Here is a 14,965-nt window from a genome sequence, read left to right on the forward strand (position 1 = left end):
AGTTTACTTCAAATTTACTTACAGTATAACTTTTAAGTATTTCTACATAAACATAAATACATTGTCATTTCAAATAAATCCTGGTTAATTACTCAGAAATGAAGCCCTTAGTCTCAAGCCAAATTATAGAGTGTGTGTGGGGTCAAGTACTAACTCTGGTAAAAACAGGAAATAATCAGAAGCCACAAAAAAGCCACAGAGAAACAAACTACAGAACGCACCAAAGCATGGATAAATAATCTAGTAAATTGTTGTTGACTTAAAAATCTGATGAATGCTCTCTCACCGGTCCGATCCCTGCACACAGAAAAGCGTCTTGAGGCGACTTCTGTTCTGATTTGGCGCTATATAAATAAAATTGAATTGAATTGAATTTATCATAGTTGGAATTAATATTACGGAGTATTTAATATCTTCATCTTTTGGTTTTGGCTCGGGAGGGTTTTTCTCTCTGATGAAGAGGAGGAGTTGCCGAATCAAAGTCGTGAATATTTAAACTGCCTCTCAAAACAAAGATAAAGACATTTCCACGCAGACACTCGCGGTCGTGTATCCTCCGTGACTTCATTGATGGAGCGGGTAAACACCGCCCCCTGCCCCCCCACCCCCCCACCCTCCACGCTTCTGAGCCAAGAGGCTCTGCGGCAAAATGTCATTACAGAGTGCGCGCTCCGAGGAGAGGTTGCTGCTGCGCTGTTTGCGCCGCGCTCACACTTCTGCGGGACTTTTTCGTCTTATTTTATTTCCTGAGCAGGAAGCAGAGGAGACTGTCCACGGGTGATGATGATTCAGTGGAAACTAAAGTTTGTGTCACGTGCAGCACCGACTCCGAGCGCGAGCTCCTGCTTTGTGTCTCCGCCTGAACGCTCCTGAACGCGGACCCGCACCGGTTACAGCGGGCTCTGTGCGGCCTCAAGTCCTTCCTCTCCCGCGCCTGGCAGCACCCAACGTGTCCACGCCGCGCCGTGACAGGGCTCCCCGGCACCGACTCCTCTCTGCCCCCCGTCATGGATGTGTTCAAGAGCCGACTTTTGGGGATTTCCGTGGCCGTGGCGCACGGCGTGTTCTCGGGCTCCCTGAACATCCTGCTGAAGTTCCTCATCAGTAATTATCACTTCGGCTTCCTCACGCTTATACAGTTCCTGACCAGCAGCACCGCGATGCTCACCCTGGAGACCCTCAGGCGACTGGGGAAGGTCGAGATCCCCCCGTTCAGCCTGCCGCTCGCCAAGGTAACCAGTGTGACAGGAAACTCCACAAAGTGTCTTTATTCAATTTATTCATTCAGAGGCTCGCAAAAATTTTATATTTCTGTTATTTAGATCAAAACTTCACTATTCAGAATGTATTCCGTATATAATAAATACACACGATTCAAGTATTTATACTTAAAAATTGTGAAATCAGTTTCTGGAGCATTTTAACGGATTTTTCTCTAAATCCACGGTCACTCTTTTAAACTGCAGTTTGTGAAAGTTACGGTTTGAAATAGAGGAAACTGCTTAATCATCGGCTCACGCATGCGTCAATAAAACTAATGACTGAATGAAATTTGTTTTAGAGTTGAACATTTTGCTTTAATTACTGGCTGATTGACGAGCTGCATTAAAGAGACTGCAGTGAATGGAACAGCATCATAATATGGAGCAAGAGCGTAAGCCTGAATATGGTACTTTTTCATTCATGTCCCCACTACAATAACTGTAATAACAGACTGTATATTCTCCATGGACTCAATCAGCTGTTATTTACACACGCACGCACGCACACACACACACACACACACACACTGTATAACAAAGATGGACACAGCCACCGTGTTTTCCTTTAAAACCTGTAAGGTTTAATTCAGCAGTCTCTGGGGACGGGCTCAGTTTTTACTACTTCATCATAAAAAAATTAATTAGAATAGAATAAATAAATGACACCTGCTCAAAGCTTGTGTTTGCCAAAGCTTTTAGGAATATGAGCTTTTCAGGAATCAATGACTTTTTTGTTCACAAGATTCTTTTTACTCATTAAAAACGTCCAGATATGAGAACTGAAGTCGTCATACTGTATGTTTATAATCTATTTATCTTTATTTTATCTTCACTTCAGCTGCATCTTTGAGTTTAAACACTGTATTGGAGCTGCCCTCCAAATCTCACCATTTGCTCTGCTTACAATGACAAGAAAGCTCATCATTCATAATTAATGTGAATTTTTACATAGAACAGGCCTCCCATCTCTCACTCAGTGAAACAGGGTATAAACGAGGCATCAGAACAACACAGAGACACAACTGAGGTCATTTCACCTCTGCTTGCATTTGTACGATTCACCTCCTCAACAGTGAAAAATGATGATAGTCACTGTACATTAAACAGAGGCTGTGGATTAAAGTCTGCTGAGACCCGAGGCCTGATCCATCGAACACAACGAGTGTTTCTGGATGAAAGTACAAATACTACACGTTCAGGCACAGCACATTAACTCCATCTGCACTCACTGCTGCTTTCAGACGCAGATTTAGCTGAGATTTCTGGACTTCAGTGTAAATCTGAGGCATTTCTATTTTACTGCATTTCAGGGCAAATGCTGTACTTGTAGTGCAGTTTTGAAGTGTAGCGATTTACTGACAATACTACCATAAAAGTGGAGTTCTTTAGTGTAATGCCCCCAGTGTTTTAGAGTGGTAAATACTGTGCAGCTTGAAGCTTATCCAGGTATCTGAATACTGACCACACTTCATTTTCATACTTGACCAGGTGTACATGCAAACAAGTTTCATTTTAGTCACAGAAACATGGAAACACTTCAAGTCTGTTTCAGGCCTGAGACTGTGTGTTTGCATCAGCTGGAGCAGGAAGCAGATTTCTGTTATTGCTCCAGTACGTTCAAGACTGGGATACTCATACATGAGTAAAGTGGTCAGGTCCTCCGTGAAGTGGATGTGGGTTAAGGTGTCACCATGGATGCTTGTCTCTTCCTGTCTGTGCAGGAGTTTGCCTCAGTGTGTATCCTCTCCACGCTGCAGTCCACGCTCACGCTGTGGTCTCTGCGCGGCCTCAGCCTGCCCATGTACGTCGTGTTCAAGCGCTGCCTGCCACTCTTCACGCTCAGCATCGGCGTGTGCGTGCTCAGGAATGGCGTGCCGTCTGTCGGGGTGGTGACCGCTGTGCTCATCACCACCGGGGGAGCTGCACTAGCTGGTAAGCAGGCACACACACACACACACACACACACACACACACACACACACACACACACACACACACACACACACACACACACACACACTTTAGTGTTAATTAGTCACAAACTGTTGCACTGAGGCAGTTTAAGGTGCTCTGGGTTCTGTCCTGCCTATAGTCCTCTTTATGTCTTTGTTACTAACATGCTAACAGGTTTTAGCCCAAGTCCAAAAAATACATTCCTACTAATGAAACTGAATTTTCCACATCCCATTAACGTGCTGACACACACTACCCCACCAGAGCTGCTTGTCCCATTGTCCATCTTTGCATCAAAATGATCTCCTTCTCTCTCCCTCTTACACCCTTACCTGGTTGCTTTGGACAGCTGCCCTTATTCAAGTGTGGTTCTGCCAGAGATCTCTTCCTTGTAAAAGGGATTCTTCATTGCCACTGTCACAGAGTGCTATTTGTAGTGGATTGTCTCAATTTTGCGGGGTTACAATTTTAAGGTCTTTACTTTGCAATATGAAGTGCCTTAAAACAGCTGTTGATTTGCAAAATAAAACAAATGAAAGAGTGGAGGAGACTCCAGTCCTGTCCATTAGTGGCAGACTGGTCCACCTAGCCTCCGTCTTATTACTTTAACCACCTTCTTAAAAAACAGAGGTGTTAGGATAGTTGCAAAAACATTTAGAATGCTTCTAAATGCTTCTAAACATTTTTGGCTTTTCTTTAAGCACCTTCGAAGTTGGTGAAGTTGTGCCAGGAACCCGTTTTCTTCTATTTTTGAGCAGCTCCCACAGTCCTATAAGCTGTTGGCTGGTTCGCTTGTAACACCCACATAGCCAAAGCGATGTGCCGTAAACGGATTCTCAGACAGCTTTTAACTTGTGTTGTGTTTGTGGGAAACAATCCCTCACTCTCTTATTCCTAATTCAGAAAGCACAAGTGTTTCACGTCAAATCCATCTGTCCGTGGTCTAATGTCAAACGTGTAGCATGTACTTTTTAAAGAGCCTTCTCTTGCTGTTCATCCATCCCTCTGTTTACTTGTTTACTCTGCCTTTCCATCTTTTTTTAATGTTTTTGTTTTTTTCATAAAGGAGAAGAAAATATTGAAGCTGATCCTTAAAAAAACTCCAGTTAAAGCTGTTTAACCATTAAGTTATCTGCCTTATACAGATCTTTTAATCATCATTCTCAGCAGTAAACTTTGCCCTTCCATTAGCGATAACGATCCTGAAGTCATAAACAAAAACCTCCACGAACAATTCATTTCCTGGATTAATCCAGTCGGCTGGATGGCGGGTGGGGGGGGGTTGCTGGAACATGGACTGTGAACTCTGCAGAATACGAATCTAATGGACAGATTCATCATCCTGGGTTTTAATCTTCATGATAATTACCGCTTCTTGCAAAAAAAAGTAAGATGTGCATCTTCCATGCGTCCCTTGTGGATTAGCCAAATCTCTGCAACATTTGGATTGTTTGTCACGTCAACAGTTTGCGTATGAGGCACATCTTTCAGCTATGATTAATATTATGGGGGAGATAGCTTATGACCCCTCCCCCCACCCCAAGTTTAATAAGCCTTTGTGATGGTGGATGTCGTTGTGCAGTGAGTCTTTTGAGCCGAATGTTTTTCAGGGTCTACTTCCTGTTGTATGTTGGCACATACTGTACATCAGAGCCTCAGATTGTAAACTTTATTCTAAAAGTTGTAAAAAAACATCACCCATGCTTAACAAGTGGCAGATGATCACACCAGGAGCACACCTGTGTTTAGTTTACATGGGGCTTTTATTTTGAAAATTCACTCAATTCTCTCTGCTGAGCTTCTGTGAAAATTATACCTGACAGTATTTTGAATATGAACTCAAGATTTGCTTCTGAAAAGTGAGAATTTGGTGGATTTGTAAGTGCTTAGTGGGCACGATCGGCTTTGATGGCTTCCTGAGATGGAACAGGATCCCCATCCAACTTTACCAGCCCTCCTCTCATCCTTTATCAGGGATGCTACACTTGATTGTAACACCTAGGGGAACATCTACACCAATTACATTGAGTTTAAAGATAATAGACCAACTGTGGTGCCTTATACATGGTGAATTATTTTAGAAGTGGATAGTCATCTCTAAATTTGATTTAAAATAATAGAAAATGCAAATTATATATTCTCTGTGAGTTTAAAGGTGTTTTTATGATAACCCACTGAGCAATGTTTGCACATCCATGAACATATAAAGTAGCTTCTAATGGTTGTTTTATGCGCTTTTAGTGACATCAATTTAATGAACAGCTAAACATTTTAATAAAAAAGCCAGATTTTACACAATCAGCTGGTTTTTACAGCTGTTATAATATAACAATAAAAAATGCCTATAAAAAGCAACTGTTGTTGTGATTTGGTCCTGTTTAAATAAAACTGAACTGAATTGAAATGAATTGGAAAACTGGTCACATTCACTCTATCCTGGATTAACATCACTGAGGTGAGGAGGTAAATCCTTCCGCCTAACTGCAGGAATAAATCGTGCACATATGGAGCTTTAAAGGTCCAAATTCTACAAATGGTTGGTGTTCACTGCTGCTGATCAGAGCTCATTCTGCACCATCAGCAGTACTGAAGAATGTCTAAAAGGCTCACATAGAAAATGGGCCGTGTGGAAGAAGAGCAACATTGTATTGCTGCAGATGATGATGATGTTGGGCCAACAGAAGCATGCGACTGGAACAGTGGAGGTCATTATGAGTCAGCACCTGATTCACTAAAGTTTATGTGTTTTTTAAAAATAATTTTAATACAAGCTTTATCAAGTTCCTAATGAGTTTAATTGTAGTTTTTAGTCTTTTCCTGATTTCTACCAACAAGAAATGTTTCCAAGTAACAACTTCTGACATGCCAGCCCAAAGCCAATTACATTAAAAATATCCACAGTCACATGTATTATTGTGTACTTTGAAAATCCAGCAGTTTTCTAAAAGCACTGAGCACTGCTTTCTCAAACAGGAGGAACTTGTGTATTTGTAAGGGACAGTCAGAAGCAGCAGATTAATCCAAAGTTTTGCTCTAGCAGGGAGCAGGATGGAATATGTAAAAAAATGGAAGTGACTGCTGTGTGTTTGCCAAATCTGATGGGCAAGTTGACCAAGTGTATTGGTTGGTTTTCACTGACAACACGAACTGATCACGTTGGCAGAAGGGGCTTCAGTTTGTGTAGTTTGTTTTCAGTATGAAAAGCTTCCTTGTCAAGCTTCCAGCATACAGGCTCAGCACAGGATTAATTCCATCTTTCCTTCTTTATCATCTGTCCTCATTCCTCGGCTTTCCCACCTACAAACTCCCACAATCTCCCATCTTTTGATATCACAGATATGCTAAACCACAAGGAAACCTCTCAAACACAGAAGAAGCTGCCTGAGAAATGCTGCTCAACATTTCACAGCAACGTTGAAGCTCTAGAACCCAATGCTGCAATGATACAGACAAAGTCCAGATCTCAACATGATCGAAATGCTGTGGAATGAATGAATGAATGCCCACAAACCAAAATTCCTTCACAACCATGTGAGAAAATAATGAATTCTTCAAGTTTTTGCTCCTGAAGTTCTTTTTATAAGCAATTTATTTAAGTACTTAAGTTTTCCCAGGACCATGTGTGGTTTCAGGTTTCAATAGCAAATTACTCATCAAATAAACAGACGTCTTGATTAAAAAAAAAAAAAAAATCATCCATTTAACAAAACACAAAGCTGCTGAGAATTGCTGTTGTGAAGGGACTGGACCCAGTCTACCAACTTTTCCTGACCTGAAGTTGTTTTGACTTCCTAAACTGATCCAACAAGCCACCCCCCCTTCAATGTTGGAACATGGACTTAGAGGGCATCTGAAATAAGGTGCAGTTGGCATTTGACAGGGTGCTATTGTTTGTTGACTTGTTACGAAAAGTTGTATTAATAATGATGTAGGCTTTGGATAAAATGTACCATATCCCAGTTATACTGATATAAAGTTCAGAAAAATGTCAGGTAAATAAAATCGAGAGAAACTTCACAGATGTTGGAATTAAAAAATATGTGAAAACTTGATATAAATTCTTTCCCCGCAGGTGCCGGTGATCTCACAGGTGATCCCTTTGGTTACGTCACCGGTGTTTTAGCCGTCATCATCCATGCCTCCTACTTGGTTCTGATCCAGAAAACCAGTCTGGACAGCGAGTATGGACCGCTTACCGCACAGTACGCCATCGCCATCATGGCCTCACCGGTATGAACTGGTGTATTTTCAAACTTTACTGCCATCGTTATTCTCGCTTCTCATTTTGTATTTTTATTGTCTTCTCTCAGGTGCTGCTGGTGTGCTCCTTCATTTCTATGGATGCCATCAACATTTGGTCATACAAAGGCTGGACGGACCCTCACATCACGGTCATCTTCATCTTCTGCATCTTCATCGGCTGTGCCATGAACTTCACCACGCTGCATTGCACCTACATCAACTCGGCTGTCACCACCAGCTTCGTTGGTGTGGTCAAGAGCATCGCCACCATCACCGTCGGTATGTTGGCCTTCAGTGACGTTGCACCTACCAGTCTGTTCATTGGCGGTGTGGTGGTGAACACCATCGGCTCCATCACCTACTGTGTGGTCAAATACTACGAGACAAAGAAGAAGAGCTCGTATGAGGACCTGGAGGAGGCGGGGAAGGACAACGGGCTGCCGGGCAAGCCTTACAGAGAGAAACCTCCGCTGGACGGGAGCGGTCCCACTACAGGATCTGATCCAGAGCAGCCAGAGTCAGAAGGAGTGCCGAGCAGTGACGAGAAGGAGGAGTCAGCAGCCACGGCCCATTTGGCTAACGGACAGTTGTGGACGGGAGAAGGTGAGAAAGGTGTCAATTTTCATGTCATGACAGAAAAAGAGGCGCTGGAGATGCAGAGGGAGCACCTCCAAAAGGAGAACACCACTGCTGCCACGTCGCTCAGTGATAGCTATGTCGGAGTGTGGAGGTCCATCAGACATCTGCAGTTCCTAAAGAAAGACCCCTTGATTGAAAACATGGAGCAGCAAAGTCCGTGAGGGTGGGACTAAGAGCCGAACTAAAAAAAAAAAAAAGAAAAAAAAAAAGGAAATTAATGAAACGTCAAGGAAACCAGAGAAGAAGAAAATGACTGAACCTCTACTGTATGTACGCCAGGAACCTCTTAGTGCTTACTGAATGCTCGTTGGTCATGTTCACCGCTGTTGCTTCAATTACCTCGACAAGATCTTTTGTGCCAAAAACTCTGTTTCATTACACAGAAGTCTGAGTGCTTTATTTCTCTGTTGTTTATGAGTGAAAAGAGGTTTCTGGTGGAGAAAAGTGGATGAAGAGCTTTGGGCAGAGCTGCCCGTCAGTGATAAATGCTGCCTCTCGTGTCCCTCGGCTCAGTGGTGGGGTGGTTGGGGCTAGGCAGTGTGATGTGGATTGCGTCTTTGCTGATTCTCCAGCTTGCCGAACAAGAGCAGGCCTTGTAGAAAAAGAGTGCATCTTGTGCAAACTTGAAAATCACACCCATCAGGGAGGAGCTGAACACAACAAAGGTTTCTGTTTTGTGCTTTGATCTTGTTTTTGATTGGCTGTGGGCATGCGGGCGACTCTATGGCTGTGATCACTCCAGGTTTCTTTGAGTTTGTCCAGCTCAAACTCTGCAGGTCTACAGTCACATTTTACTGCTGGTTTCCGGTTTCTGTGTTTACTTTAGCAACATTAAGTGAAATAATAATCACGTCATTTCACGCTCCGCTTCTGTCTCATTTTCTTTTCTGTGTCTTTTCCTTAATTTTATATATGCGCTGTTCTACTGGCCAAAGTTTCAGAACTAATGTTGGTGTATGTAAAGGTGATCTCTGTGAGAGAAGAGCTCAGACTTCATACCTTTTTTTTCTATCCTTGGATGTTTATGATGTCAGTGAGCACAGATATTCCTTGTATGGTCATCTCAGCCTTTCAGTTCAGGCTTTGAGCACAGAGGCCCAACTAGCTATGCTTACGCATTTAACGACAGGGACAGAGAGAGAACTAAAAACACTCCAACAGCTTCTTCAAACAGGATCAACTGAAAAACAACACCATGGCCCAAAAGGAAACACAAGAGCATAATGGCCGTTTTAAACACTTGTATTTATTTTTCATTTTATGCTTTTTTTTTTTGTCAGCTAGGTACATTAAAAAAGTTTTTTTTTTGCTTTATATATTATAAAACAAGATGCTTTCAAATACAAATACTTACAAGTATACACAGTATGAATACAATTAAATACAGCAGCAAAAAACAAGACATTATAATGTGAAGCCTTATAGTTCTGATTTCCACTTATTTCACTTTTGAGTCGTTCTTCAGTGACACAATGATTTTGAGTTCTGGTTGCACTAAACAAGCTTTGTGAAGTTCTCATTGTTTCCAGAATTTTTATTTGACGGTTCAAAGTCCGCTGGAGAAATAATTAACATGATTTTAATGCTGATTTCATTTCACGTCAAGGCTTGATATAATTATGGACTGTGATTCAGTTAGCACGCAGCACACAGCATAACATGCTTAAGTGAAAGTATCTTTTCTTCGCTTGTTATCACACCAGTGTTATAACCATGACTGGACCGAGCAAGGATGCTGTAGTAGTTCTTCTATCAGGCTAGCTTAAGAAGACTTGAAGCTAAGTTTCCCAGAGATGTATCTAAGACTATCTAAGACTTATTTATGAGGCTTTTTGTGCCATTTGACTACGACTGGGTGCAGGGTCGGGTGGCTGTAATATTCTTCATCCATATTCTTCATCCATAAGGACGTTTATTTACCAGCAGAGCAGAATAAAGATGAGCAGTTCAGTACACCTAACAATCTGAGATTGATTATCTTGACAGGACACCTGTAATTTGATGACAGCACTTAGTTTTACTGCAACGCTTCCCCTAAAAAGCGTCTTGGCTCCAAAGATCGCACTGTGAACACTTTTTTATTATTTCTACCTCCAGTAGAAATTCGTGCCAACAGGGAGGTCTGTGCAGAGGCATCGGGCACAAAGAAGCAAGCATATAAATCCCTTAACGCACACCTTGCTGGAGATTATGTTATTCTTCATGCCTTCCTAATATGTTATTTTGGGACGGGATTACAAATAGCTCGGGAAAAGATTTGTAGGAGGTGGAAGAAAACGTGGCTTCATGATCAACTGTTGTTTCGCCAGATTGGCGTGATTGGATTTGAAGAGAATACTGGTTACAAAGAATTTAATATAATCTGCTTTAAAAACACAAACTGCTCCTCTGACAGCCTCAATAACATCATGGGAGCTACAAAGAAACAGTGACATGTGCCCCATCGGTGAGGTATACAGTGTCTGCGTGTGGGTTATGGATAATCAGTGAATTAAAGACAGTGAAATCATTTGAAGAAAGCTCATTTTTGCAGTCAGTGACTGTCGTGGTGTAATTAGCCTAGCTTTGCAGAGTAAAACAACAAACCCAACCTTCTACTGGTCAAAGGTTCAGAAAAGAAACTAAGGAAGCAAAACTATCTGGTCTTGGTGCACCAGTAAACTGGAGAGGCTCGCTGCTCTCCTCCAGGCGATTCACCGACAGTTTCTAATGAAATCGGTGAAAATCAGCCTCTCTGAGGGAGATGTGTGGGCCACTGAGCCGACCACACGTCTCAAGGAATTATTCAAGCGTCCTCCACATGTGGGCTGAGCCGTCATGGGCAGACATTTTAAATTAGGGCTTGGTGCTAATGATCACATCTGTTCCACTGAATATAACAGCAGATACCAAAGTTTAGGTAAATAACCTTGCATAATCTTTTTTTATATTTACTATTTTATGAAAACTTGTAGAAATATTAACAGGAACTCAAAGAAATAGTTTTGGAAGCTCTGTGGATCTAGTCCAGTATCAGTCTCTGTCACGAGCTGCTCAGCGTAGCTTATTATTAATATTGGAAACAGATGGAAACAGCTATCATCTGCTAAAGCACAGCTCACTGACACGTCGTTTGAGAGCGACTGTGCTCAACTTTTTGACATCAACTTGAAGAAACTTTGCCAAAGGAATTTTAATTCCCTGTAAAAATATAGCTTCTGTTTTATTTGTTTATGCTTGTTTAGTAATATAAAAGATAAGATGGTTGTAGAACTGAAACTAATGTTATTATTAATAGAAATCCAAACTCATAACTTCTGTTGACGTCTTGTGTTGAAGATAAAAGAGGCAAATCTTTAAACAACAAGACACTAAAGGAAGAGAAAATCTGAATTTTTGTGTAAAAGCTTCATGATACAGTGAACTTTTTCAACACTTTTCGATTATTCTTCCACAAGTTGACTGATAAATCCTAATGTTTTTAAACCATTTGGTTCAAAGGCTGGAAGAATTTTATAAATCCACTAACAACATGGAGGTGACCTCTTAAAACGACTGACGTCTTTAGAAAGGCATCAGCACGTCTGAGGCACAGGAACGAAGGAAGGATAAAGCTCTGAGCTTTCATCCGCATGTTTACTGTTGTGAAAGCTTCACAATCCTTTGCTAAATTCAGCTACATTAAACACAAACCTGATACTTCTGGTTGAAAGTTTTGTGTTTCTCCTTATCTTCTCTTTTGAGCGTTCCCAGCCTGGAAAACGTCTCTTTTCCTCCCTCTGTTGGGAAACAACAGAGGGAGGAAAGGACTCATAGAAAATGTCTCTGGTGTTTTTCAGCACCACTAGAGCTGAAAAACTGCAAAGGTTAGCTTTAACGGCGTCCCTGCATCCTCAAAGCTGAGCTACAACAGAGACACAAAGACTATTAACACAAACGGGGAGCATTCATCTGCTCTCCTCCAATCTTAGGCTCCTTCTCAAAGGAGGAGCTTCAGGCATGGTGAATTGTGTGAAGAGAAGAAGCTGTCAACCTCTGGTATAGATCGATATTGATTTCCTCCTCACACTCTGCAAACTTCATTTAATGCTACATAAGATGTGATGTACCCCGAAGCTGCAGAGAGCCGAGTGTGGGCTCTCTGAAGGAGCCTCGCTGAGGCGCCTTGTCCAGATTTAACACTTCAGAAAAGATAAATATGGTTGAAAAAGCAGGACGTGGATTATTTGTTGGTTTAAAGGTGTCTAGGGGTGATAATGACACAAAAGCATGAACAATTAGAAGCCACAAAGTGCATAAAGGTGTTTGCTATGTAGACTTTTCATGTCTTACATTTGAAAGTAAAATCTGAAAAACAACCTGAGACCAAATTAGCACAATCGGCTTATTATTGGTCTTAGCAGGTTAGTTTCATGTACTAAAGTATGTAAATTGTTACCTATGAAAGGTGAAACAGAGTTGGTTTGCTTCCTACTGATTTCTGTCTCAGCATGTAAATCAGGACAGAGCAGGTCAGCCGAACATGGGAATCCTAAATTCTGGCCGAGTTGAATTTAATATGTGGAAAGTAAATCTTCCAGTCATTAAAAATCTCTTATGTTTCATTTAACTAGAGCTGGATCACTGAAAGATTGTTAGTGAATCTGAGTGGATGCAGTAAATCCAGAACAGCTGAAACATCTGTATGGGTGTCTTTTTGTCACTGTTAGTCTTGTATTATTGTCTGTGAAAGTACTGTGTGCAACCCCTCACCATCACCATCACAGGTGGATGGATTAGCGAGTAGGTCTCCTGTCTATCCCGGGTAAGAGCATTTATTAAAAAAAAAAAAAGTAATCAACAGAACCATAAAGAGATAAGCCCATGCACTGCACCTGAACTGTTCCAGAAATTACCAACACAGAGCAGTTCTGTCAGACGCCTCGTGACCCTCTCCACTCTGTGGATACGGTGGTGGTCTGTGGTGTTTGTGCCCTGAAGCCATGAAAATAAGAGCCCAGGCTAGGTGACAGGCCCCTTTAGAGGAAAACCAGGAAGTCTGAACAGTGATGGAGACATTAAGACTGTAGTTCTGAGTCTTTGCACTTTATTCAGTATTTTCTGATTTATTTACAGTTTCTTTCTACTAATGCTTCACTTCCTGAGTAGGTTTAAGGCATTGCTGGCACATGAGAAGTCTGTAGTGACACATCCCTATTCGTTTACCCTCTAAACCCAAACCTGTCTCTGGCATCAGATAAGTGTTCCGCAATGTGTTTTTAACATCTGTCCTGAACCTTTTGCTCAACTGAAAGAATTCCAAAGCAAAAAGAGTTACAACATTTTCAACAAAAAGTCTGACCTAAAACCAATCGGTTAATGCCTTATTGCCTTAAGGCACAATGTTCCAGTCTGACGCTCCCACAACACTGAAACGCCTCACAATACCATCTGTGTCTGGTTCCTGGAGGTTTGTGGGAGTTACCTTTCCTGAAGAGCCAGTTTATTCATAATCCATCCAAGATCATGTCACATCTTTTAGTTTTAAACCACAGTGTGTTTCGGAAACAAACCATCAGGTGTGAAGTGGGACACAGCAGCATGTTGGAGTTGTGGCAAACAGCCCGATGTCATGAATATTGTGAAAAGAGCAGATGTCTTTAAAAAAGAGATGTGATGTGTGTTGTGCATGAAAAGTGAGAAATATTTTCTGTCTTTCTATAAAAGAGCTGTCATGTTTTTTCTGACCGAAATAAAGTCTGATATTTCAAAAGATCGTCACTGGTTCAGGAGGGGTTTGGTATCAGGGGCAGCTGTAACTCTTTTCCTGCAGACGTCGGTGTGGCTCTTAGTGCACCTACACAAGCCTTTGTCCACTCCACTCCTTGTGAACCTCCAGTTTTCTAGAAACTCCTCTCACACGTTTCCCTTCCACTCAACTTTCCTTTAACAAGCTTTAAGACAGCTTTCTTGTGGTTACGTACACCAAACTAGACCCAAATATTCTGTTTTGAGAGATACTGGATTAAATAAAATATTACAAATACAGTATTAACTAAAGTGTACGAGAAACAAACTTCCTTATTATGTTGAATCTTTTGAGATGCACTAATATGTGTAACTGTAGATGTCGATAAAAGTTCCCAGTTCTAAACAAATATTCAATTAAAAACCTAAAATTAAGTCCTTGCAGGTTTTAGGTAACTTATTTGACATTAGTGTGAAACTGGGAACATGTTTGTCTGTTGCATTAATTTCCTTCCACTCATGGAGAGACTCCATGATTAATTTACTTACAAATCCCCTGTTTAATTAATTTGAGTTATTGGAGTTTGCTGCTTAGGCTGACACTCTTTGGTTTTTAATTTAAACAGAGCGTAAAGGTGAAAACATAAGTAGCACACGTACAGGATGGAGTTGGGAGTATATTAACGTCTCTTACAAGCTGGCAGATTCAGCTGAAATAATCCATTCAGAAGACAAAATCACGTCAAACCAACTTTAACCTGGAAGAGTTCCTTAAATGGTCCTCGTAAATATAGTCTAAGAGCACACAAACATGGAGGCAATGCATGCTGGGTGGAAAATTATATTTCAGCCATGGTCAGATAGGAACACATGCAGAGGCGCAGCTTTTTTTTGTATCATGTTCATATTTCCTTCTTTATTTGAACACGATTTTCATTTTTGTGTGCGATGAGGTGAAAGAACCATCAACGTTTCAATTTCAACGTTCACTCCAAAAAACTGAACTGAAAATCTTTTTTGCACACCAACAAATCTCCCCAGTGGGATGAAACCCTGTTCACAGAGGCATGTCCACAGTAGTGTTTCCATTAGGAGACCTCAGCGAGGAACGAGGTCCACCACGCAGGAAACTGATGCACAGATTCGCATGGAAGCACAGGGAC

General features: G+C 41.4%; 1 protein-coding gene across 1 annotated transcript; it reads left to right on the forward strand.

Moving 5' to 3' along the window:
- Positions 1 to 651: 651 nt before the first annotated feature.
- LOC116332906 (solute carrier family 35 member D3) lies at positions 652 to 13,827 on the forward strand. Its single transcript, XM_031756001.2, has 4 exons — positions 652 to 1,232; positions 2,984 to 3,194; positions 7,288 to 7,445; positions 7,526 to 13,827. The coding sequence occupies exons 1-4, from the start codon at positions 1,008 to 1,010 to the stop codon at positions 8,255 to 8,257; spliced, it is 1,326 nt and encodes a 441-aa protein (XP_031611861.2). The 5' UTR covers positions 652 to 1,007; the 3' UTR covers positions 8,258 to 13,827.
- Positions 13,828 to 14,965: the final 1,138 nt, after the last annotated feature.

Source organism: Oreochromis aureus, linkage group 15 (assembly GCF_013358895.1).
Source record: "Oreochromis aureus strain Israel breed Guangdong linkage group 15, ZZ_aureus, whole genome shotgun sequence".
Classification (NCBI taxonomy): domain Eukaryota; kingdom Metazoa; phylum Chordata; class Actinopteri; order Cichliformes; family Cichlidae; genus Oreochromis; species Oreochromis aureus.

What these genes read in the sequence shown, in the direction of transcription:
- LOC116332906 (XM_031756001.2), top strand. Translation starts at nt 1,008, where the DNA reads ATGGATGTGTTCAAGAGCCGACTTTTGGGGATTTCCGTGGCCGTGGCG. An exon ending in TCAGCCTGCCGCTCGCCAAG is followed by an intron (nt 1,233 to 2,983) that starts GTAACCAGTGTG and finishes CTGTCTGTGCAG; the next exon opens with GAGTTTGCCTCAGTGTGTAT. An exon ending in CGGGGGAGCTGCACTAGCTG is followed by an intron (nt 3,195 to 7,287) that starts GTAAGCAGGCAC and finishes CTTTCCCCGCAG; the next exon opens with GTGCCGGTGATCTCACAGGT.